At 39.6% G+C, this 17,265-nt stretch overlaps 1 protein-coding gene across 1 annotated transcript in view; it reads right to left on the bottom strand.

Annotated features, from left to right (window-relative positions):
• The window catches only part of LOC116644604 (guanylate-binding protein 7-like), a 50,618-nt gene that overhangs the window by 5,029 nt on the left and 28,324 nt on the right, over window positions 1-17,265 (bottom strand). Inside the window, 6 exon segments of the mRNA XM_032424316.1 lie at window positions 88-201; window positions 204-266; window positions 269-349; window positions 2,797-2,973; window positions 2,976-2,998; window positions 3,207-3,313. Of these exon segments, the coding sequence (XP_032280207.1) occupies window positions 88-201; window positions 204-266; window positions 269-349; window positions 2,797-2,973; window positions 2,976-2,998; window positions 3,207-3,313 (565 nt within the window).

The following is a 17,265-nucleotide window of genomic DNA, read 5'->3' as shown; positions in this document are numbered from 1 at the left end:
TCCATAGTTACACACAGATGTAAATAAAATTACCGCCAAATCCAGGGTATCATCAAAGCTCCACCACACACTGACACAGAGACATGCTTTGGGACAAAGGTGATTCATAGCTCTCAGTGACAATGATTCCCTCTTTTAGGGTCTTGGTCTTTGTATGATTGAAAATATAGGTACAGAATTTCTTTGATTGCTCCTGGAAGTACTGTCCAGCTTGTCTTCTGGCACCTTCTCAAGATGGAATAAGAGATTTCTGTCATTTGTAGGCCAAAGATGAAGCACTTCTGTTTTGGAAAGAACTGCCTGATACACTCTCTGGGCATGTTGGAGTTCTGGATTCTGGGATTTGTGCCTGCAAAGTGGAAAAAAATTGATCACTGAAAGGTGGCTTTAGGTAAGCGGGTCAGGACTTTCATTTCCAGGCATTTTTGCATCATTGCAGCTCCTGTGCCTATAAATCTCCTTTAACCCAATCATTTCAAATCAACCTGGGCCATCACCACAGACAAGGAAAATCCATTTCTGCATGGAGCAGAGCCAAGAAAATATGGGAGAAGAAGGAGAGGCATCAATCCCAACTGAAGCAACTTATGGTTGGTTCCTTAACACTGTTATGGAATTCAGTGGTTGAAGTATTCATTAAATCTTTATTAAATGACTGATGAGTAAAAAAAAAAAAAAAATGGTGAGAATTCCTTTTGTGATTTGACTGGCCCCATATTAGATATGAAATATGGACCCTAAAATAAAGTAATGCCCAAAGAAGAGTAAGATATTGCTTATGAAAATATCAGGAGGAGGACAAATAATACCAAGGTAAGAAAAAAACTTAAAATTCAGAGTAAAAAAAAAATGACACTAAATAAATATGTTTGGAGTTCTTTTAGCAGAAACATCCCTACGGTAAGGTTAACTTAAAGGTAATTGGAGACCTTAACACTGTCTATATCAAACTGTATCTGACTTGACAATGCTTCACAGAATTTTGATTTTGGGGGGTATGTCAGATGTTCAATAAAAGTTCTTTGAGGGCGCCTGGGTGGCTCAGTTGGTTAAGCGACTGCCTTCGGCTCAGGTCATGATCCCGGAGTCCTGGGATTGAGTCCCACATCAGGCTCCCAGCTCAGCGGGGAGCCTGCTTCTCCCTCTGACCCTCTCCCCTCTCATGCTGTTTCTCTCTCTCTCTCTCATAAATAAATAAAATCTTTAAAAAAAAAATAAAAAAAAATAAAAGTTCTTTGAAACAATGAATACATGAATGATGAAACAAAAATATGTATTACTTCCAAGTGCCATCAGTTATTCACCTGGCTAAAATAAAATAAAAATAAACTGCATGTAAAATTTACATGTAGTAAATTGATATTAAAATGGCAACAATGTATAAGACTGTGAGAAAGAAGAAAGTGAAATCATGAGAAAGATCAATGTGAATCTGGAAGTCTTACTAGATGGACATTTTTTTTTCTCCTGGACACTTATTGTGTAAATATCTTTTCTCTGAAATTTGTAACTCTGGCCATTAGTAAAATACTCATAGAAACATGAAATATATTTTTTAAATTAGGTCATTTAAATATGGTATATGCAAGCAAAAAAAATACTATTCAGTCTTAGAAAGGAAGATATTCTAACACATGCTACAGCATGAATGAAACTTGAGGATATTATGGTTAGTGAAATAAGCCAGTCACAAAAAGACAAGTAGTATATGACTCCATTTGTATGAGGGAGTTGTATGGAGACAGAGAATAGAATGGTGGTTGCCAAGGGCTGTGGGTAGGGGGTATTAGGGAGTTAGTTTTTTTTTTTTTTTTTTTAAGATTTTATTTATTTATTTGTCAGAGAGAGAGAGAGCGAGCGAGCAAGAGAGCACAAGCAGGGGGGGAGCAGCAGACAGAGGGAGAAGCAGGCTCCCCGTTGAGTAGGGAGTCCAATGTAGGGCTTGATCCCAGGACTCTGGGATCACAACCTGAGCTGAAGGCAGACGCTTAACTGACTGAGCCACCCAGGTGCCCCAGGGTGTTAGTTTTTAACAGGTACAGAATTTCAGATGTGGAAGATGAAAAACTTCTAGAGTGGGTGGGTGGTGATGGTTGCACAACAATGTGAATGTACTTATTGCCACAGAGCTATAAACTTAAAAATGGTTAAAATGGTAAATTTTATGTTTTGTCTATTTTTCCATAACAAAATTTAGGTCCTTTTATTTCTTGTGATTCTAGGTTTACCAACTTCTCATCTGATGAGCTATTTTTGTCAGTATGGAATACGAGGAGCACATTATAAGGAGCCCAAGTATGTGGGCCTTAGGGAGTTACAGCACTGTAACCTAGAAAAATGTTTCACAATACCTATTTTGTTCTAAAATCATTTGGTTCAACATTGGTCCTTAAATTTCCTCAATGAGCTTGCTCCAGCAGCTGGAGTTTCACAAGTAATAACCTATGAAAAACAATCACCAAATGCCATTCAACAATCACCCCCCTCACTATTAGACGACATCTCAATCCGATGTCAAACAAAAATTGAATTCAAGGGCGCCTGGGTGGCTCAGTTGGTTAAGCGACTGCCTTCGGCTCAGGTCATGATCCTGGAGTCCCAGGATCGAGTCCCGCATCGGGCTCCCTGCTCAGCAGGGAGTCTGCTTCTCCCTCTCCTGCTCCGCCCTCTTGTGCTCTCTCTCTCTCTCAAATAAATAAATAAAATCTTTAAAAAAAAAAAAAAATTTGAATTCAAGTGCTGACTGACAGGGCTTAGTTGATCCCACCCCCGTGTTGAAATATCCACCACCCAGACCATGCTCTGGAATCAGCTTCAAGGCATCCTCCAGGTACTCGTCTTCGGTGATTGAGGCTTCATCTATCTTCAACTCTAGGGTGAAATCCCGAACAGTCCAAACAAAGTCTGGAAAGAAGCTCACAAACTCGGAGGAGTCCTTTTCTTCCTCAGAGGTTGAGGAGGATTTTGCCCTTTTAGCTGTGTTTGTTCAGTCACATAGCTGAGAATTTAGCTAAGGAAGGAGAAAGTATTTACACCACAATTTTCAGCTCGTCGTATTTAAAAAACAAATTTTATAAACATTAACTTATGTCCCATGTCCCCTTCTCCACAACCATGACAGTTAAGTCGCAGGAAAGATGACATCTCAGTTACCATTCCTGTAAACTCAATGAAACTTGGTGGCTTGGTCCCTGGAAGGATCCGGCAGCTGCTCCAGGGCCTGGTGGTTGATGGTGCCCATGCTGTTGTAGATTACGGTGCTGCTCAGAAGCACAGTCAGGGCAAAGATCCATGAGTCATTCTTAGGGTTTACCTAGAAAGCACCTTAGAGCAAAAGGCTAAAGAGTCCACTCTTCATTTACTTGTTAACATTTCCATTCCATAACACAGCGACTGGAACATAGTAGGTGGGCACCAATAAACAGGAAATTATTCCTATAGCAAATTTTATGTGTCATGGTCAACATTAAAAACATAAATGTTATTCAGTTAAATTCAACAGCTATTTGTTGGGTTTCTTCTAAATGCCAGGCAGTGCATTTGGTTGGGTGGATGCAAAGATCCATATGATAGTCCCTGCCCTCAAGAAGTTGGCTTTCTGGGTTGGCTGACCAATAAGTAAACATACAACAGCAACCAAGTTAATGATCTCAGGAGTAGAACTGAAAGCTAAAATATAAAAGAAAAAGGGGGTAAATGCAAAAATGAAAAAAAAAAAGTGTCTTGGGAATTCTGAGCAAAACATTACTTCTGACTTTGAAATGATGGCAGTAGGTAAAAAAAAAATAGCTGGGTTGGAGCACCTGGGTGGCTCAGTCGGTTAAGTGTCTGCCTTTGGCTCAGGTCATGATCTCAGGGTCCTGGGATGGAGCCCTGCATTGGGCTCCACACTTAACCGGGAGTATGTTTCTTCATCTCCCTCTGCCCCTCCCCCTGCTCATGCTCTCTCTCTAATAAATAAATAAAATCTTTTTAAAAAATTAAAAAATAGCTGGGTTTTAAAGAAATGATGGAACTATGGACTTGGACTTGTGGAAATGAAAAGATCATGCAGGTGGAAGGACCAACACAAGCCAAGTAAGAGTTGAAAAGCACAGTCATACAAAGATCTAATTATTCCATTTGGCTGAAGCAATGTGTAAATATCTTGGAGTAGACAACAAGGCTGGGAACGAGATTCAGGACAATATGTGAGTGACACTGAAGGCCAGGAAAACAGAATTACACACTACCTAAATCACACCACATGTTCTAAATTTATTGAGCTGTTCTGTTGCCATCAGTTATTAATAATATAATATGTTTTGGTCCTTTAAACAAAAGCAATTAGATAAAAAGAAACAAGTTTGGGCCAAAATACAGTATTTTTCTCATTAAGAGTCCCTCTTCATTTTGGGGGGGCAAAGGGAGGGGATAATTAGCATGGATCTAATTCACTGGGAATTAAATTGAGGGGCCCTGTAAAATAAGTAACAAGTTGGTAGGGTTTGTTGTTGTTGTTGTTTAGTGTGAAAAGTTGCTGGTACATTCAAAGAAGGAATAAACTTGTTAAAATTCAAACATGGTGAGATGAATTCATGAGGCTGAATAGGTATTGTTTTAGTTTCTCTTCTGTTTTTATTTTATACTTTATTTTATATTGAGGACTTTAAAACTTCCTAAGTTTTAAAACAGTAAAAATTTTTTAAATTCAGAATTTCTCAATTTCTCCTTTATTTTTCTGGGGGGGGGGCAGTATCGGAATCGAACAATCTACTGCTGCAACAATGTAGACTCAGACTCATATAAAGAAAGGAGAAACTGCTGATCGCACCTAACACTATAAAGGCAACAAACCTACAAGTATCCTGTTTGCAATATTTTCTACTGGTCAAGATCATGCTTTTTAGAAGTCAGTGAAGAATTAATCTCTAAAGTCCAGAAACTTAGACTAAAATCATTATGAATGTTCCTGGAATAGCCAAAGCTTTTCTGGGGTTTATTTAAATAGATTACTTTGTTTAAACCCTATTTTCAAGACTACTATATTCAATGTCACAAATCTATACACTTTAACTGGTAGTCCCATTGACCTGATGAGTTACAATTTAGATAGTTTACATGTTATTTCACCAGGAAAGTTTAGATCTAATCCTTACCTAAAACAGGGTTGTATCCATGGCACCCTGTACTGGTTGTACTAAGTACTTGATATCTCCCCAGCTAGCCTCTGGGTCTTTACTTTCTTCACTGCAGTGTCTCTAGTACTTAGCAGAGAGCCCTGGATTTAGCTGCTTAATAAGTGCTTATTAAATTGTGTCATTAACCCTGGTGTTAAAAATAAGATGAATATTTTGCCTCAAAATACAAAAATATTTGTGCTCTCAAGGAAAAAATTCAAGGTAAGAGAATCTAACCTCATTATCCATAATTTGCACTTGCTATTTGTGGGAATATGTCACAGAATTTGAATTGAGGTGGTGAATTAATAGGCAAGAGCAAGGAAGGGTTCTCAACTCCCTGCCTTACCTTTTTCACATCCCCAGCCCCTCAGTGTCCAGAAGGATCAGGGTGTGTTTCTTCTTGGTGGAGTGGGGCACACACCACATCCAGATGCCCTTGGTTTCAGATCTCACTGTGGAATTCAGTCGGAAACATGCAAGGGAGGAGTCAACAACATACAGGGCCAGTGGATACTCCAGGTTGCCAGGAGCTATAGTGGTGAAACTTGGAAGAAAGTAAGGGCCCAGCAGGGAGAGGAGTTTTTTCCATTTTAGTGACAATCTAACATTTATGCAGATTAAGTACTCTCTAAAGAAACACTTTGGGCCCCCTATTCACCTTGCACCTGTAGAGGTTCAAATAGGTCACATGACAGAGTAATGTAAACTCTACCAACCTGTGTAGTTTTAGCTGACCCTTAAGAGGAAAGAAAAAGCATGCATCCATAAGTAGAATTAGAGAGGGGGCTGAAACAAGAACTCTGTGTTTCTGGTTCACTCTTCATGTAGCATCTCTCTTTCCTTATCTGGGTTATTTTTAAGAGAAAGCCATCTAAATGGAGAAGACACTGACATGGGAAGGACAGCATTGAGCTGTCACTCGAATCCAGTTCTGTCACAACAGTTGCCTAATAGGGGAGCAGTGAGGCCTGAGTCTTGAAATGTAGGCATGTTATCCATAATGTGAGGCTCTGAATGCCTAGATAAGTAGACAGGATTTGTTAGATAAGAAAATCACTAAAGTTTTTCAGATGGACGGTAATAAAACCAAAAATATATTTAGAAAAATTGGTATGGTATTGGAATAGGGGAATAATTCGGAATTGAGATTCTGAAGTAGTTAGAACGCTTCTAGAATTTTAGAGCAGGGATGGACTCAAGTGACCATGTAGTCCACTGGGAAATTGCCTTGTTATTATTTGACGTCATCTCGAGTAGAAAATAAAAAGGACATTGTTGAACCTCCCTAGCTAATATTTATCTCTCAATTTTAAAAATTCTTTAATCCCTCAAATAAAACCTATGAATTTATTTGGATCAGACAAGGAAGTTTCCTTCTCTGATTGATGGTCAAGAATTTTCCTTAAAAGAAAAATAAAGACAACGATATTTTGCTTAGAAACTAATAGGAGATTGGAAAGTAAAAGGGGAGAGAGAAGGAAGGAGAAACTACAGACTGGGAAGGATGAAGGGAGGCGGGAGGGAGGGAAATGGATGGATGTGTGGGATCCTGAGAGTTTAGTGGACTGCAGTTCAACCTCTAGTGGTGTTGAGCTAGAGAGAAATTAATACATTTGAAAATAATAGCTGCATGTTCTAAAGAGACAGAAAGTCCTATAGGACAGTGGGGAAATTTTCATAAAACATCACTAAGAACCACAAGAAACAACTAAGTTAAACAACAACAACAAAACTCCACATCAGGGAGCCATAAGAACATTCACATTGCTCTTAACCACAGACTACGTTGACCCTATTATATTTATTTTTATAAAGACCATAACATTGAAAGGAAAGCTCAATGCTTGTCAGTAATTAGCACAGTGTTGGACACTGTACAAGACCTAGAAGCCACTTTTAGACTTCTTGTGACTCTTGGGACACTTATCACTGATGATTCAAACATTGTAAAATTAATCAAGACTTTAGGCATTGATTCTCAAATAAAAAAGTATGTATCAGTATCAGTATCAGAACCAGCTAAAGTAAGTAAATGCTGTAGACTTATCCTAATTTGTTCTAACCATGGAGGAAAGGGCTCAGATTTTAGATTTATTTATTTGAGAGAGAGAGAGAGCGTGTGTGATCGTGTGTGCTCATACAGTGGGGGAGGCAGGGGCAGAGGGAGAGGGAGAGAATCTCAAGCAGACTCCCCTGTGAGCCTGGAGGGCTGAGATTTTAAATTAGTGTTTTTTTTCTCACATTTTACATGATTAATTACAGATGATTTAAAAAAAAAGAATACTGTGGGGCACCTGGGTGGCCCAGTCACTTAAGCGTCTGACTCTTGGTTTTGGCTCAGGTCGTGATCTCATGGTCATGAAATGGAGCCCCGTGTCAGGCTCCACGCTCAGTACAGTCATTTTGAGATTCTCTCTCCCTCTCCCTCTGCCCCTCCTACTCTCTCTCTTTAAAATAAATAAATCTTTAAAAAAAAAGAATATTGTGAGGGGCGCCTGGGTGGCTCAGTCGTTGGGCGTCTGCCTTCGGCTCAGGTCATGATCCCAGGGTCCTGGAATGGAGCCCCGCATCGGGCTCCCTGCTCTGCAGGAAGCCTGCTTCTCCCTCTCCCACTCCCCTGCTTGTGTTCCCTCTCTCGCTGTGTCTCTCTCTGTCAAATAAATAAATAAAATCTTAAAAATAAATAAAAATAAAAAAGAATATTGTGGATTAAGTAAAACTTTTAGATTTTAGGGCGCCTGGGTGGCTCAGTTGGTTAAGCGACTGCCTTCGGCTCAGGTCATGATCCTGGAGTCCCTGGATCGAGTCCCGCATTGGGCTCCCTGCTCGGCAGGGAGCCTGCTTCTCCCTGACCCTCCCCCCTCTCATGTGCTCTCTCTCTCTCTCATTCTCTCTGTCTCAAATAAATAAATAAAATCTTTAAAAAAAAAAAAAAACTTTTAGATTTTATAAAGTCGGGGGGAAAGGAAACAAAGGAGAAATAAAATTTTTGCACTAAAAATAGGAAATACAAACAGCAAATAAATGTGAAAAGGTTCTCAAATTGATTTATAATTAGAGAAATGCCATATGACTATACAGTTACCAGTTGGTGATGAGGGTGTGAAAAAATCTCCATGACTGCTAATAATCATGTAAACTGTACTTAAAGTTTGAAAAGCTGTTTGATATTATCTGGAAAGACTGAAAACATACAGACTCTGTGATCTTGCAAGTTCATTTCTGCATATAATCAACAGGGGAAGGCTGAGTACCAGAACATAAGTACAAAAACATTTATGATAGCTGAATTCATAAATAATAAAATCTGGGACTAATATCAACATTCATTAATAATAAATGGAGAAAAAATTGTGATATCTTCATACAACTGCACACTATAAAGCAGTTAACATAAATTACATATACCTACAAGAAAGTGGATGATTTTTATAAACTCCTTGATGAGAAAAACAACATGCAAAAGAATACATACAGTATAATTCCATTTATATAAACTTTAAAAGCAGACCAAATTAAACTTTTTTGAAACACGTAGACTGTAAAACTACTTTTAAAAAGCAAGGAAGAAGTGCCATGAAAATGAGAAACATTGGTGAGCACAGATGAGAATGTGAAAGGGTGTGATTTGGGCTTTTGGTATTGATAATGTTAAACTTCTTGACCTGAGCAGTGATTATGCAGGCGATCACCTTTCATTTAATAACTTTATAGTACATGAATGTTTTATACACTTTTCTGTGTGTATGTTAGTTTGCACATCAGAAAATACTGAATACAGAAAGTGTAATTTATCAAACTTTTATCATGAAATGGAAAAAAAAATGAATCTTAGCTCCCTTGAGATTTGGGAATAACAGGTTTTTCCCTCCTTCCTCTCTTTCTCTTCCTTCCTTCTTCCTTTCCTCTACTTTTTTTTTTTAATACGACACAATAAAATAAATTTTTATGCTCTGGGAATGATCGTGTAGTTTGGGCAAAAGTGATGCAAAAGAAAAGTGATGCAAAAGAATGATCGTGTAGTTTGGGCAAAAGTGATGCAAAAGTGATGCAAAAGAAAGGGATCACAGCAGAAGCTAAGCTGATGAGAGTGGATGGGATCCAGAGGACAAGTAGAGGGATCTATTGATAGGGTTGGGAGACTCTTCTTTTTTACTAGATAAAAGAATAAGATTTTGTGGACAGATAGGGTTGAGGTTGTAAATTTGGTGGTGAGAATTAGAATTTTTCTTCAGTGGGAGGAGTTAGGCTCTTCCTGAAGATGACACTAGAAGAAGCATGACCAGCCTGCACTATCAATGATTCCAAGCAAATGGCCTCGGTCCCAGGACAACACTCACCATGGTTCTGTCCCACCAGGCAGTTCATCAAGTAGGATTTTCTTGTCCAAGACAGCCCTGCAATGACCACCACCACCACAGACTGAGATATATTGTTAAGAATCTCTAGTGCTTCTGGATTCACCATCAGCTGCTCTTCCTGGTTTTCTACCAGGCAAATGGGGGCTGTCATGGTGAGTCCAGATGCCATGGTGACCTGTAATCCAGAATATAATGCAAGATCCCGAAGTCCCCTCTTAATGGTCATACAAATTACACACCTATCAGCTTTCTGCTTATGGAATATATACACCATTTCTAAGGGAAAAATATGTACCCTAGTTAGTGTGTCAAAGCTTGGGACAGAAGCCTTACATCTCTTATTTATTGATCTTAAAATGGCTCTTAAAATAACCCTATCCAGGAGATGCATAAAATGAATATAATGAGGAAAGCAAAGGACAGAGATGGAGTCCTGAGAAAACCAACATTTTGGGGGTAAGGCAGAATGAGACATAAAGGTAGATGAGAAGAGTAGTCAGAAGAGTTTCTAAGAGTTCCAGGACAATATGGTGGCTCATCAAGTCTGCAAATATTTATTGAGTGCTGCATGTGTTGTACTGTTGTAGGTGCTCAGTATCCAGAAGTGAACACATGGATAAAACTCCTGTCTCGTGGAGCTCTAGTCTAGTAGGGGCAGCCAGGTAATTAACAAAACAAATGAGCAAAGATATGTGTTAGATGATGGTAAGTGGTCTGGAGAAAAGTAAGCAGGGGATGAAATACATAGCAATGGATAGGGGTTGTTGTGGGTGGAATTACATACAGAATATTCCAAGAAAGAGACAAAATTAAGGTAATCAGTGCTCGTGACGAGGACAGATTTCATGAAAGGGCATTAACAGGAGGCAGATTGGTTGGGGGAGTGAGTGCAAAAGAAGGGAGAATAACAATGCAGCTTGTCTCAATATGCAAGACCTTTATACATAGTGCTTAAAGAAATATATGGGTCCAGGATTCATTCATGTAACTGAAAAACATTTCCCCTTTATAAGTTTACAACAAAGAGAGCCAGTCGTAGGATGTTTAAGGATCTCCCAGATCTGACAGAGCCCCACATCTGAGCTAGATTCTGCCTTGTTTTCATCTAAATGAATGGAACATTCCATCATACCAAAAGATAGAGACTAGCCAAAGAACATTTGCTGTGTCTTTATTCTAAGTTAATGCTTAGTAACATTCACATGTCCCCACACTGCTTCTAGCCCTCTGCCTAAGGTGGGATTACTCGAATAAGTCACTCAGGCAGTACGGGACCCGAAGTGGTAGGAGCTCTCATGTACAAAGGTGCCCCTATGAGGGTATGCTCACAAGTAAGTCAGTGCTCACTGGGCACAATTACCTCCTTCAAGAGAGAAGTGAGCTCACCACTCTGGATAATATAATCCTGTATAATTTGGGACAGGTGGTGATACAAAATTACAATTTTCTTAGCTGGTTTGAGACACTAATTGAAATATCAGTCTGCAATCAAGCATGATTTCTGGATAAAGAATGCATCATTACATAACTTTTCAATGCTCTCCACATTTTGTGGGAATAGAAAATATTGTCCATTTGTTTCTTCTGAGAAACAAAATGATTAACTACATGGCAAATACCCATAAATTTTCAGGCACATAAAAGGGATTTGTCAAAGATGTTAGTAATAGACAGGGAGATGTAGAGCAGAGCTAAAATTAGAGCAAGAGCAAGGAGATAAGATTGACAGAGACAGAGAAAGATTGATGATTCTGGAGAGAAAGGGATGACTGACAAAGAGAGACAGCATCATACTCTATGTTTGGAGCCCAACTGCGGGGGCACAAATACTGGATCCATACTTTACAAACAGTGTGACTACTGGAAAGATATCTCTCTGTGCCTCCGTTTTTTCATCTGTGAAACGGGAATTCTTATCGTAACTAAATTGTAGGGCCAGTAGAATAAAAATATCCCAGAAATACATACATACAGAACACTTAAAATTATATTTGATACCTAATAAATGCTATGTAAGCATTGCTTAAAAATAAGTATCTAAGGGGCAACTGGGTGGCTCAGTTGGTTAAGCGTCTGCCTTTGGCTCAGTTCATGATCTCAGGGTCCTGGGATCAAGCTTGGCATCAGGCTCCCAGCTCAGCAGGGAGTCTGCTTCTCCCTCTCTCTCTGCCCCTCATCTTCGCTCCTGCTCTCTCTCTCAAATAAATAAAATCTTTTAAAAAATAAGTATCTAAGGAAGCAAGGAGGGTGAAATTCCAGAAGGCAAAGAATTGGTTTGGGTAGAAATGGTGACAATTCTTTCCCACGAATAAAAGCTGGTGTGAAGGAAACAAGGATTACTGCAAGCAAATTGTCCCAAGAGAAGCCAGAGTTGGCAGAAGCAGAACCAGCAGGAACCACTGACCAGAAGGGCACTGCAGACCGTGTCAGGCAGGGGAAACCGAGAGACATTTCAGAATGTTAGCACAGATTCTGGGGGAGACTGCTGTGGTTCAATACCTAGAGTTCTAATCATCTACTGCCTGGGAGACCTTGAAAAAGGAACCTACCTCTGTAAATCTTGACTTTGTTATCAGTGTTACAGTGTAAAAAAAAAAAAAAAAAAAAAAAAAGTAATTCCTGCTTAATTCATTACCGTACAGGGCAATAACAAAAACCTCCCAGTACATTAAATTTTCCACAGTTAACGTACTGTTTCTAGAACGAGCCTGTGAAGCTACTGAGTATTGAAGCAACAAGTTCTCTGTCAATAGGTTCTGTAAACTGGGACTTACCAAGAAATATTAGGGTAACTAAAATATTTTTTGTTAAAAAAAATCAATTTGATTCTTAACAGACTTCTGTGCAATTTCTCTTCTTTTCTATGGATGGATGGGAGAAGAGATTAGAAGTAAAACATGAGCTTTGTAATACTGTGTCAGGAGGAAATGTAGAGTTCTCATAGTTAATATTTTGAAAAGCTTTGGGGAAGAGATGATATTACAAAGTGATTTTAAAAAAAAATTTTTTTTTTTTTTTTAGATTTTATTTATTTATTTGACAGAGAGAGAGATAGCGAGAGCAGGAACACAAGCAGGGGGAGTGGGAGAGGGAGAAGCAGGCTTCCTGCTGAGCAGAGAGCCCCATGCGGGACTTGATCCCAGGACCCTGGGATCATGACCTGAGCCGAAGGCCGATGCTTAACGACTGAGCCACCCAGGTGCCCTAAAAAAAATTCTTTTTAATGCAAAGCAGGACTGTGGTAGCAAGGCAAGAAGCTTTTATCTCCAAAATAGACAAGTAGAATGAGATAATTCTGCTATATACAGATAAATGATCATTGGTTTCCTAAGGTACTGTCTGTAAGAGTTATCTGGAGTGATAGTTAAATGGTCAAAACCTGTATTTTTAATAAATACTGCCAGTTATTATTTGTGGCGATCGTACATTTAGAAACAGCGCATGATGAACAAACCATATAGTTAGGTCATACAGTTATTTTTAACAGTTGATTAACATGGATTAGGAAGAATGCCATTGAATTCTTCCATGTAATATAGCTTTGTAGTATCTTCAGAATATTGGATGTTATTAATAAAAGAACAATCGACAATCCAAATTTTAGATTTCAATTGTCTCCAAGGTAAGGATCATCCTTTTGTTTCTCCAATGCCCAGCAGGGCGCAGGCAGGACCTTGTCTGAGGAGGAAGGGTGCTGGGAAGTGGAGGGAGCGACCCCACACAGCGCCTCTGCCACAGGGTCGGGGGTCGGGGTGGGGGTGGTCCTTCAGTCTGAGAAAGGACTCCAGCCCCCTTTCTGTGGGTACGGTAGGATGCACTCCTTCCGTGCAGGGCTCTTTATGCAAACCTGAGTGGACGCCAGGGGAGGAGCAGCGCCTTTCGGGGACACGCTGCGCGCGCTGTCACTTTGCAAAGCAAAGCGTCCCAAGGGCCACACACCATCCGGTACCCTTGCTGTTCTTTTGCTGTCTTTGCCACCTGCCAGCGTGGAGTCTGCGCTTGGGAATTTGTTGTTGTTGTTAGTTAACGGATATATGCATGGAAGACCAAGTTTAGGAGCGAATTTACCTAGGGCGGGTGCTGCAGTCAGGGGACAAGTTCTCAGCCGCCCTCGCCTACCCTTTTTGCACTCATACGTCTGACTTCTACCGACACGGACTGTTCTCTTTAGAACTTAAAGCAAACCGGGTATTACAGCCATGCTTTTCAGGTTGCGGATGGAGACTGAAATCGAAAGGACATGCTTTATTCATGTTCCATCTATGTGGATTTTCACTTTTAGCCGTCAGGATACTTGAGTGTGTGAATGAGGCGAAGTAGAAAATCCCCGTTCTTCCACACCCGTCCCTCCTGCACAGTTGGCTTAGGTTTCCTTGGCCCCCCAATAAATACAGAGCAGTGGGAGTGATGTGAGCAAAATAGGTTGAGAATATTTCAACAACCTGTTTCTCAGGGGTACTTTGTCAGGGAAGAGGTTTTTGTTTTTGTTTTTGTTTTCTTTTACCATTTTTAAAAATTTTATTTTATTATGTTATGTTAGTCACCATTCATTACATCATTAGTTTTTGATGTAGTGTTCCATGATTCACTGTTTGCGTATAACACCCAGTGCTCCATTCAATATGTGCCCGCCTTAATACCCAGCACTGGGCTAACCCATCCCCCCCAAAAAACCCTCAGTTGGTTTCTCAGAGTCCATAGTCTCATGGTTTGTCTCCCCCTCTGATTACCCCCTCTTCATTTTCCACTTCCTACTTTTTTTTTTTTTAATATAATGTATTATTTGTTTCAGAGGTACAGGTCTGTGATTCATCAGTCTTACACAATTCACAGCACTCACCATAGCACATACCGTTCCCAATGTCTATCACCCAGCCACCCCATCCCTCCCACCCTCCACCACTCCAGCAACCCCCAGTTTGTTTCCTGAGATTAAGAATTCCTCATATCAGTGAGATCATATGATACTTGTCTTTCTCTGATTGACTTATTTTGCTTAACATAATACCCTCTAGTTCCATCCACGCCGTTGCAAATGGCAAGATTTCGTTGTTTGTTTTTTTTTTTGATGGCTGCATAATATTCCATTGTGTATATAGATACCACCTCTTCTTTATCCATTTATCTGTTGATGGACATCTTGGCTCTTTCCATAGTTTGGCTATTGTGGACATTGCTGCTATAAACATTGGGTTGCACGTACCCCTTCGGATCGCTACACTTGTATCTTTGGAGTAAATACCCAGTAGTGCAATTGCTGGGTCGTAGGGTAGCTCTATTTTCGACTTTTTGAGGAACCTCCATACTGTTTTCCAGAGTAGCTGCACCAGCTTGCATTCCCACCAACAGTGTAGGAGGGTTCCCCTTTCTCCGCATCCTTGCCAACATCTGTCATTTCCTGACTTGTTAATTTTAGCCATTCTGACTGGTGTGAGGTGGTATCTCATTGAGGTTTTGATTTGGATTTCCCTGATGCCAAGTGATGTTGAACACTTTTTCATGTGCCTGTTGGCCATTTGGATGTCTTCTTTGCAGAAATGTCTGTCTGTTCATGTCTTCTGCCCATTTCTTGATTGGATTCTTTGTTCTTTGGGTGTTGAGTTTGATAAGTTCTTTATAGATTTTGGATACTAGCCCTTTATCTGATATGTCATTTGCAAATATCTTCTCCCATTCTGTCAGTTGTCTTTTGGTTTTGTCGACTGTTTCCTTTGCTGTGCAAAAGCTTTTTATCTTGATGAAGTCCCAATAGTTCATTTTTGCCCTTGCTTTCCTTGCCTTTGACGATGTTTCTAGGAAGAAGTTGCTGCGGCTGGGGTCGAAGAGGTTGCTGCCTGTGTTCTCCTCTAGGATTTTGATGGATTCCTGTCTCACATTGAGGTCTTTCATCCATTTTGAGTCTATTTTTGTGTGTGGTATAAGGAAATGGTCCAGTTTCATTCTTCTGCATGTGGCTGTCCAATTTTCCCAACACCATTTGTTGAAGAGACTGTCTTTTGTTCATTGGACATTCTTTCCTGCTTTGTCAAAGATTAGTTGACCATAGAGTTGAGGATCCATTTCTGGGCTCTCTATTCTGTTCCATTGATCTATGTATCTGTTTCTGTGCCAGTACCATACTGTTTTCATGATTACAGCTTTGTAATAGAGCTTGAAGTCTGAATTGCGACACCACCAGCTTTGCTTTTCTTTTTCAACATTCCTCTGGCTATTTAGGGTCTTTTCTGGTTCCATACAAATTTTAGGATTATTTGTTCCATTTCTTTGAAAAAAGTGGATGGTACTTAATAGGGATTGCATTAAATGTGTAGATTGCTCTAGGTAGCATAGACATTTTCACAATATTTGTTCTTCCAATCCATGAGCATTGGAACATTTTTCCATTTCTTTGTGTCTTCCTCAATTACTTTCATGAGTATTCTATAGTTTTCTGAATACAGATTCTTTGCCTCTTTGGTTAGATTTATTCCCAGGTATCTTATGGTTTTGGGTGCAACTGTAAATGGGATTGACTCCTTAATTTCTCTTTCTTCTGTCTTGTTGTTGGTGTATAGAAATGCAACTGATTTCTGTGCATTGATTTTATAACCTGCCACTTTACTGAATCCTGTATGAGTTCTAGCAGTTTTGGGGTGGAGCCTTTGGGTTTTCCACATAAAGTATCATATCATCTGCAAAGAGTGAGAGTTTGACTTCTTTGCCGATTTGGATGTCTTTTATTTCTTTTTGTTGTCTGATTGCTGTGGTTAGGACTTCTAGTACTATGTTGAATAGCAGTGGTGATAGTGGACGTCCCTGCCATGTTCCTGACCTTAGGGGAAAAGCTCTCAGTTTTTCCCTATTGAGAATGATATTTGCTGTGGATGTTTCATAGATGGCTTTTATATCGAGGTATGTACATTCTATCCCTACACTCTGAAGAGTTTTAATCAAGAAAGGATGCTGTACTTTGTCAAATGCTTTTTCTGCATCTATTGAGAGGATCATATGGTTCTTGTTCTTTCTTTTATTAATGTATTGTATCACACTGATCGATTTGTGGATGTTGAACCAAACTTGCAGCCCAGGAATAAATCCCACTTGGTCGTGGTGAATAATCCTTTTAATGTACTGTTGGATCCTATTGGCTAGTATTTTGGTGAGAATTTTTGCATCCATGTTCATCAGGGATATTGGTCTATAATTCTCCTTTTTGATGGGGTCTTTGATTTTGGGATCAAGGTAATGCTGGTCTCATAAAATGAGTTTGGAAGTTTTCCTTCCATTTCTGTTTTTTGGAACAGTTTCAGAAGAATAGGTATTAATTCTTCTTGAAATGTTTGGTAGAATTCCCCTGGGAAGCCATCTGGCCCTGGGCTCTTGTTTGTTGGGAGATTTTTGATTACTGCTTCAATTTCCTTAGTAGTTATGGGTCTGTTCAGGTTTTCTATTTCTTCCTGGTTCAGTTTTGGTAGTTTATACATCTCTAGAGATGCATCCATTTCTTCCAGATTGTCTAAAATGCTGACATATAGGTGCTCATAATATGTTCTTATAATTGTTTGTATTTCTTTGGTGGATTCCAATGTTTTTTTAAAGGATTTTATTTTTAAGTAATCTCTCTACCCAACATGGGCCTTGAATTTACAATCCCAAGATCAAGAGTCACATGCTCTACCAACTGAGCCAGTCAGGCATCCCTGATTCCAACATATTTGAAAGTGTTCATTGTACTGTTCCCCTACACTGTTTTCACACTATGA

Source organism: Phoca vitulina, unplaced genomic scaffold (genome assembly GCF_004348235.1).
Source record: "Phoca vitulina isolate PV1807 unplaced genomic scaffold, GSC_HSeal_1.0 scaffold2, whole genome shotgun sequence".
NCBI classification, from domain to species: Eukaryota; Metazoa; Chordata; class Mammalia; order Carnivora; family Phocidae; genus Phoca; species Phoca vitulina.
Note: the sequence above shows the minus strand (reverse complement) of the source record. Positions and strands in the feature narration are given on the sequence as shown.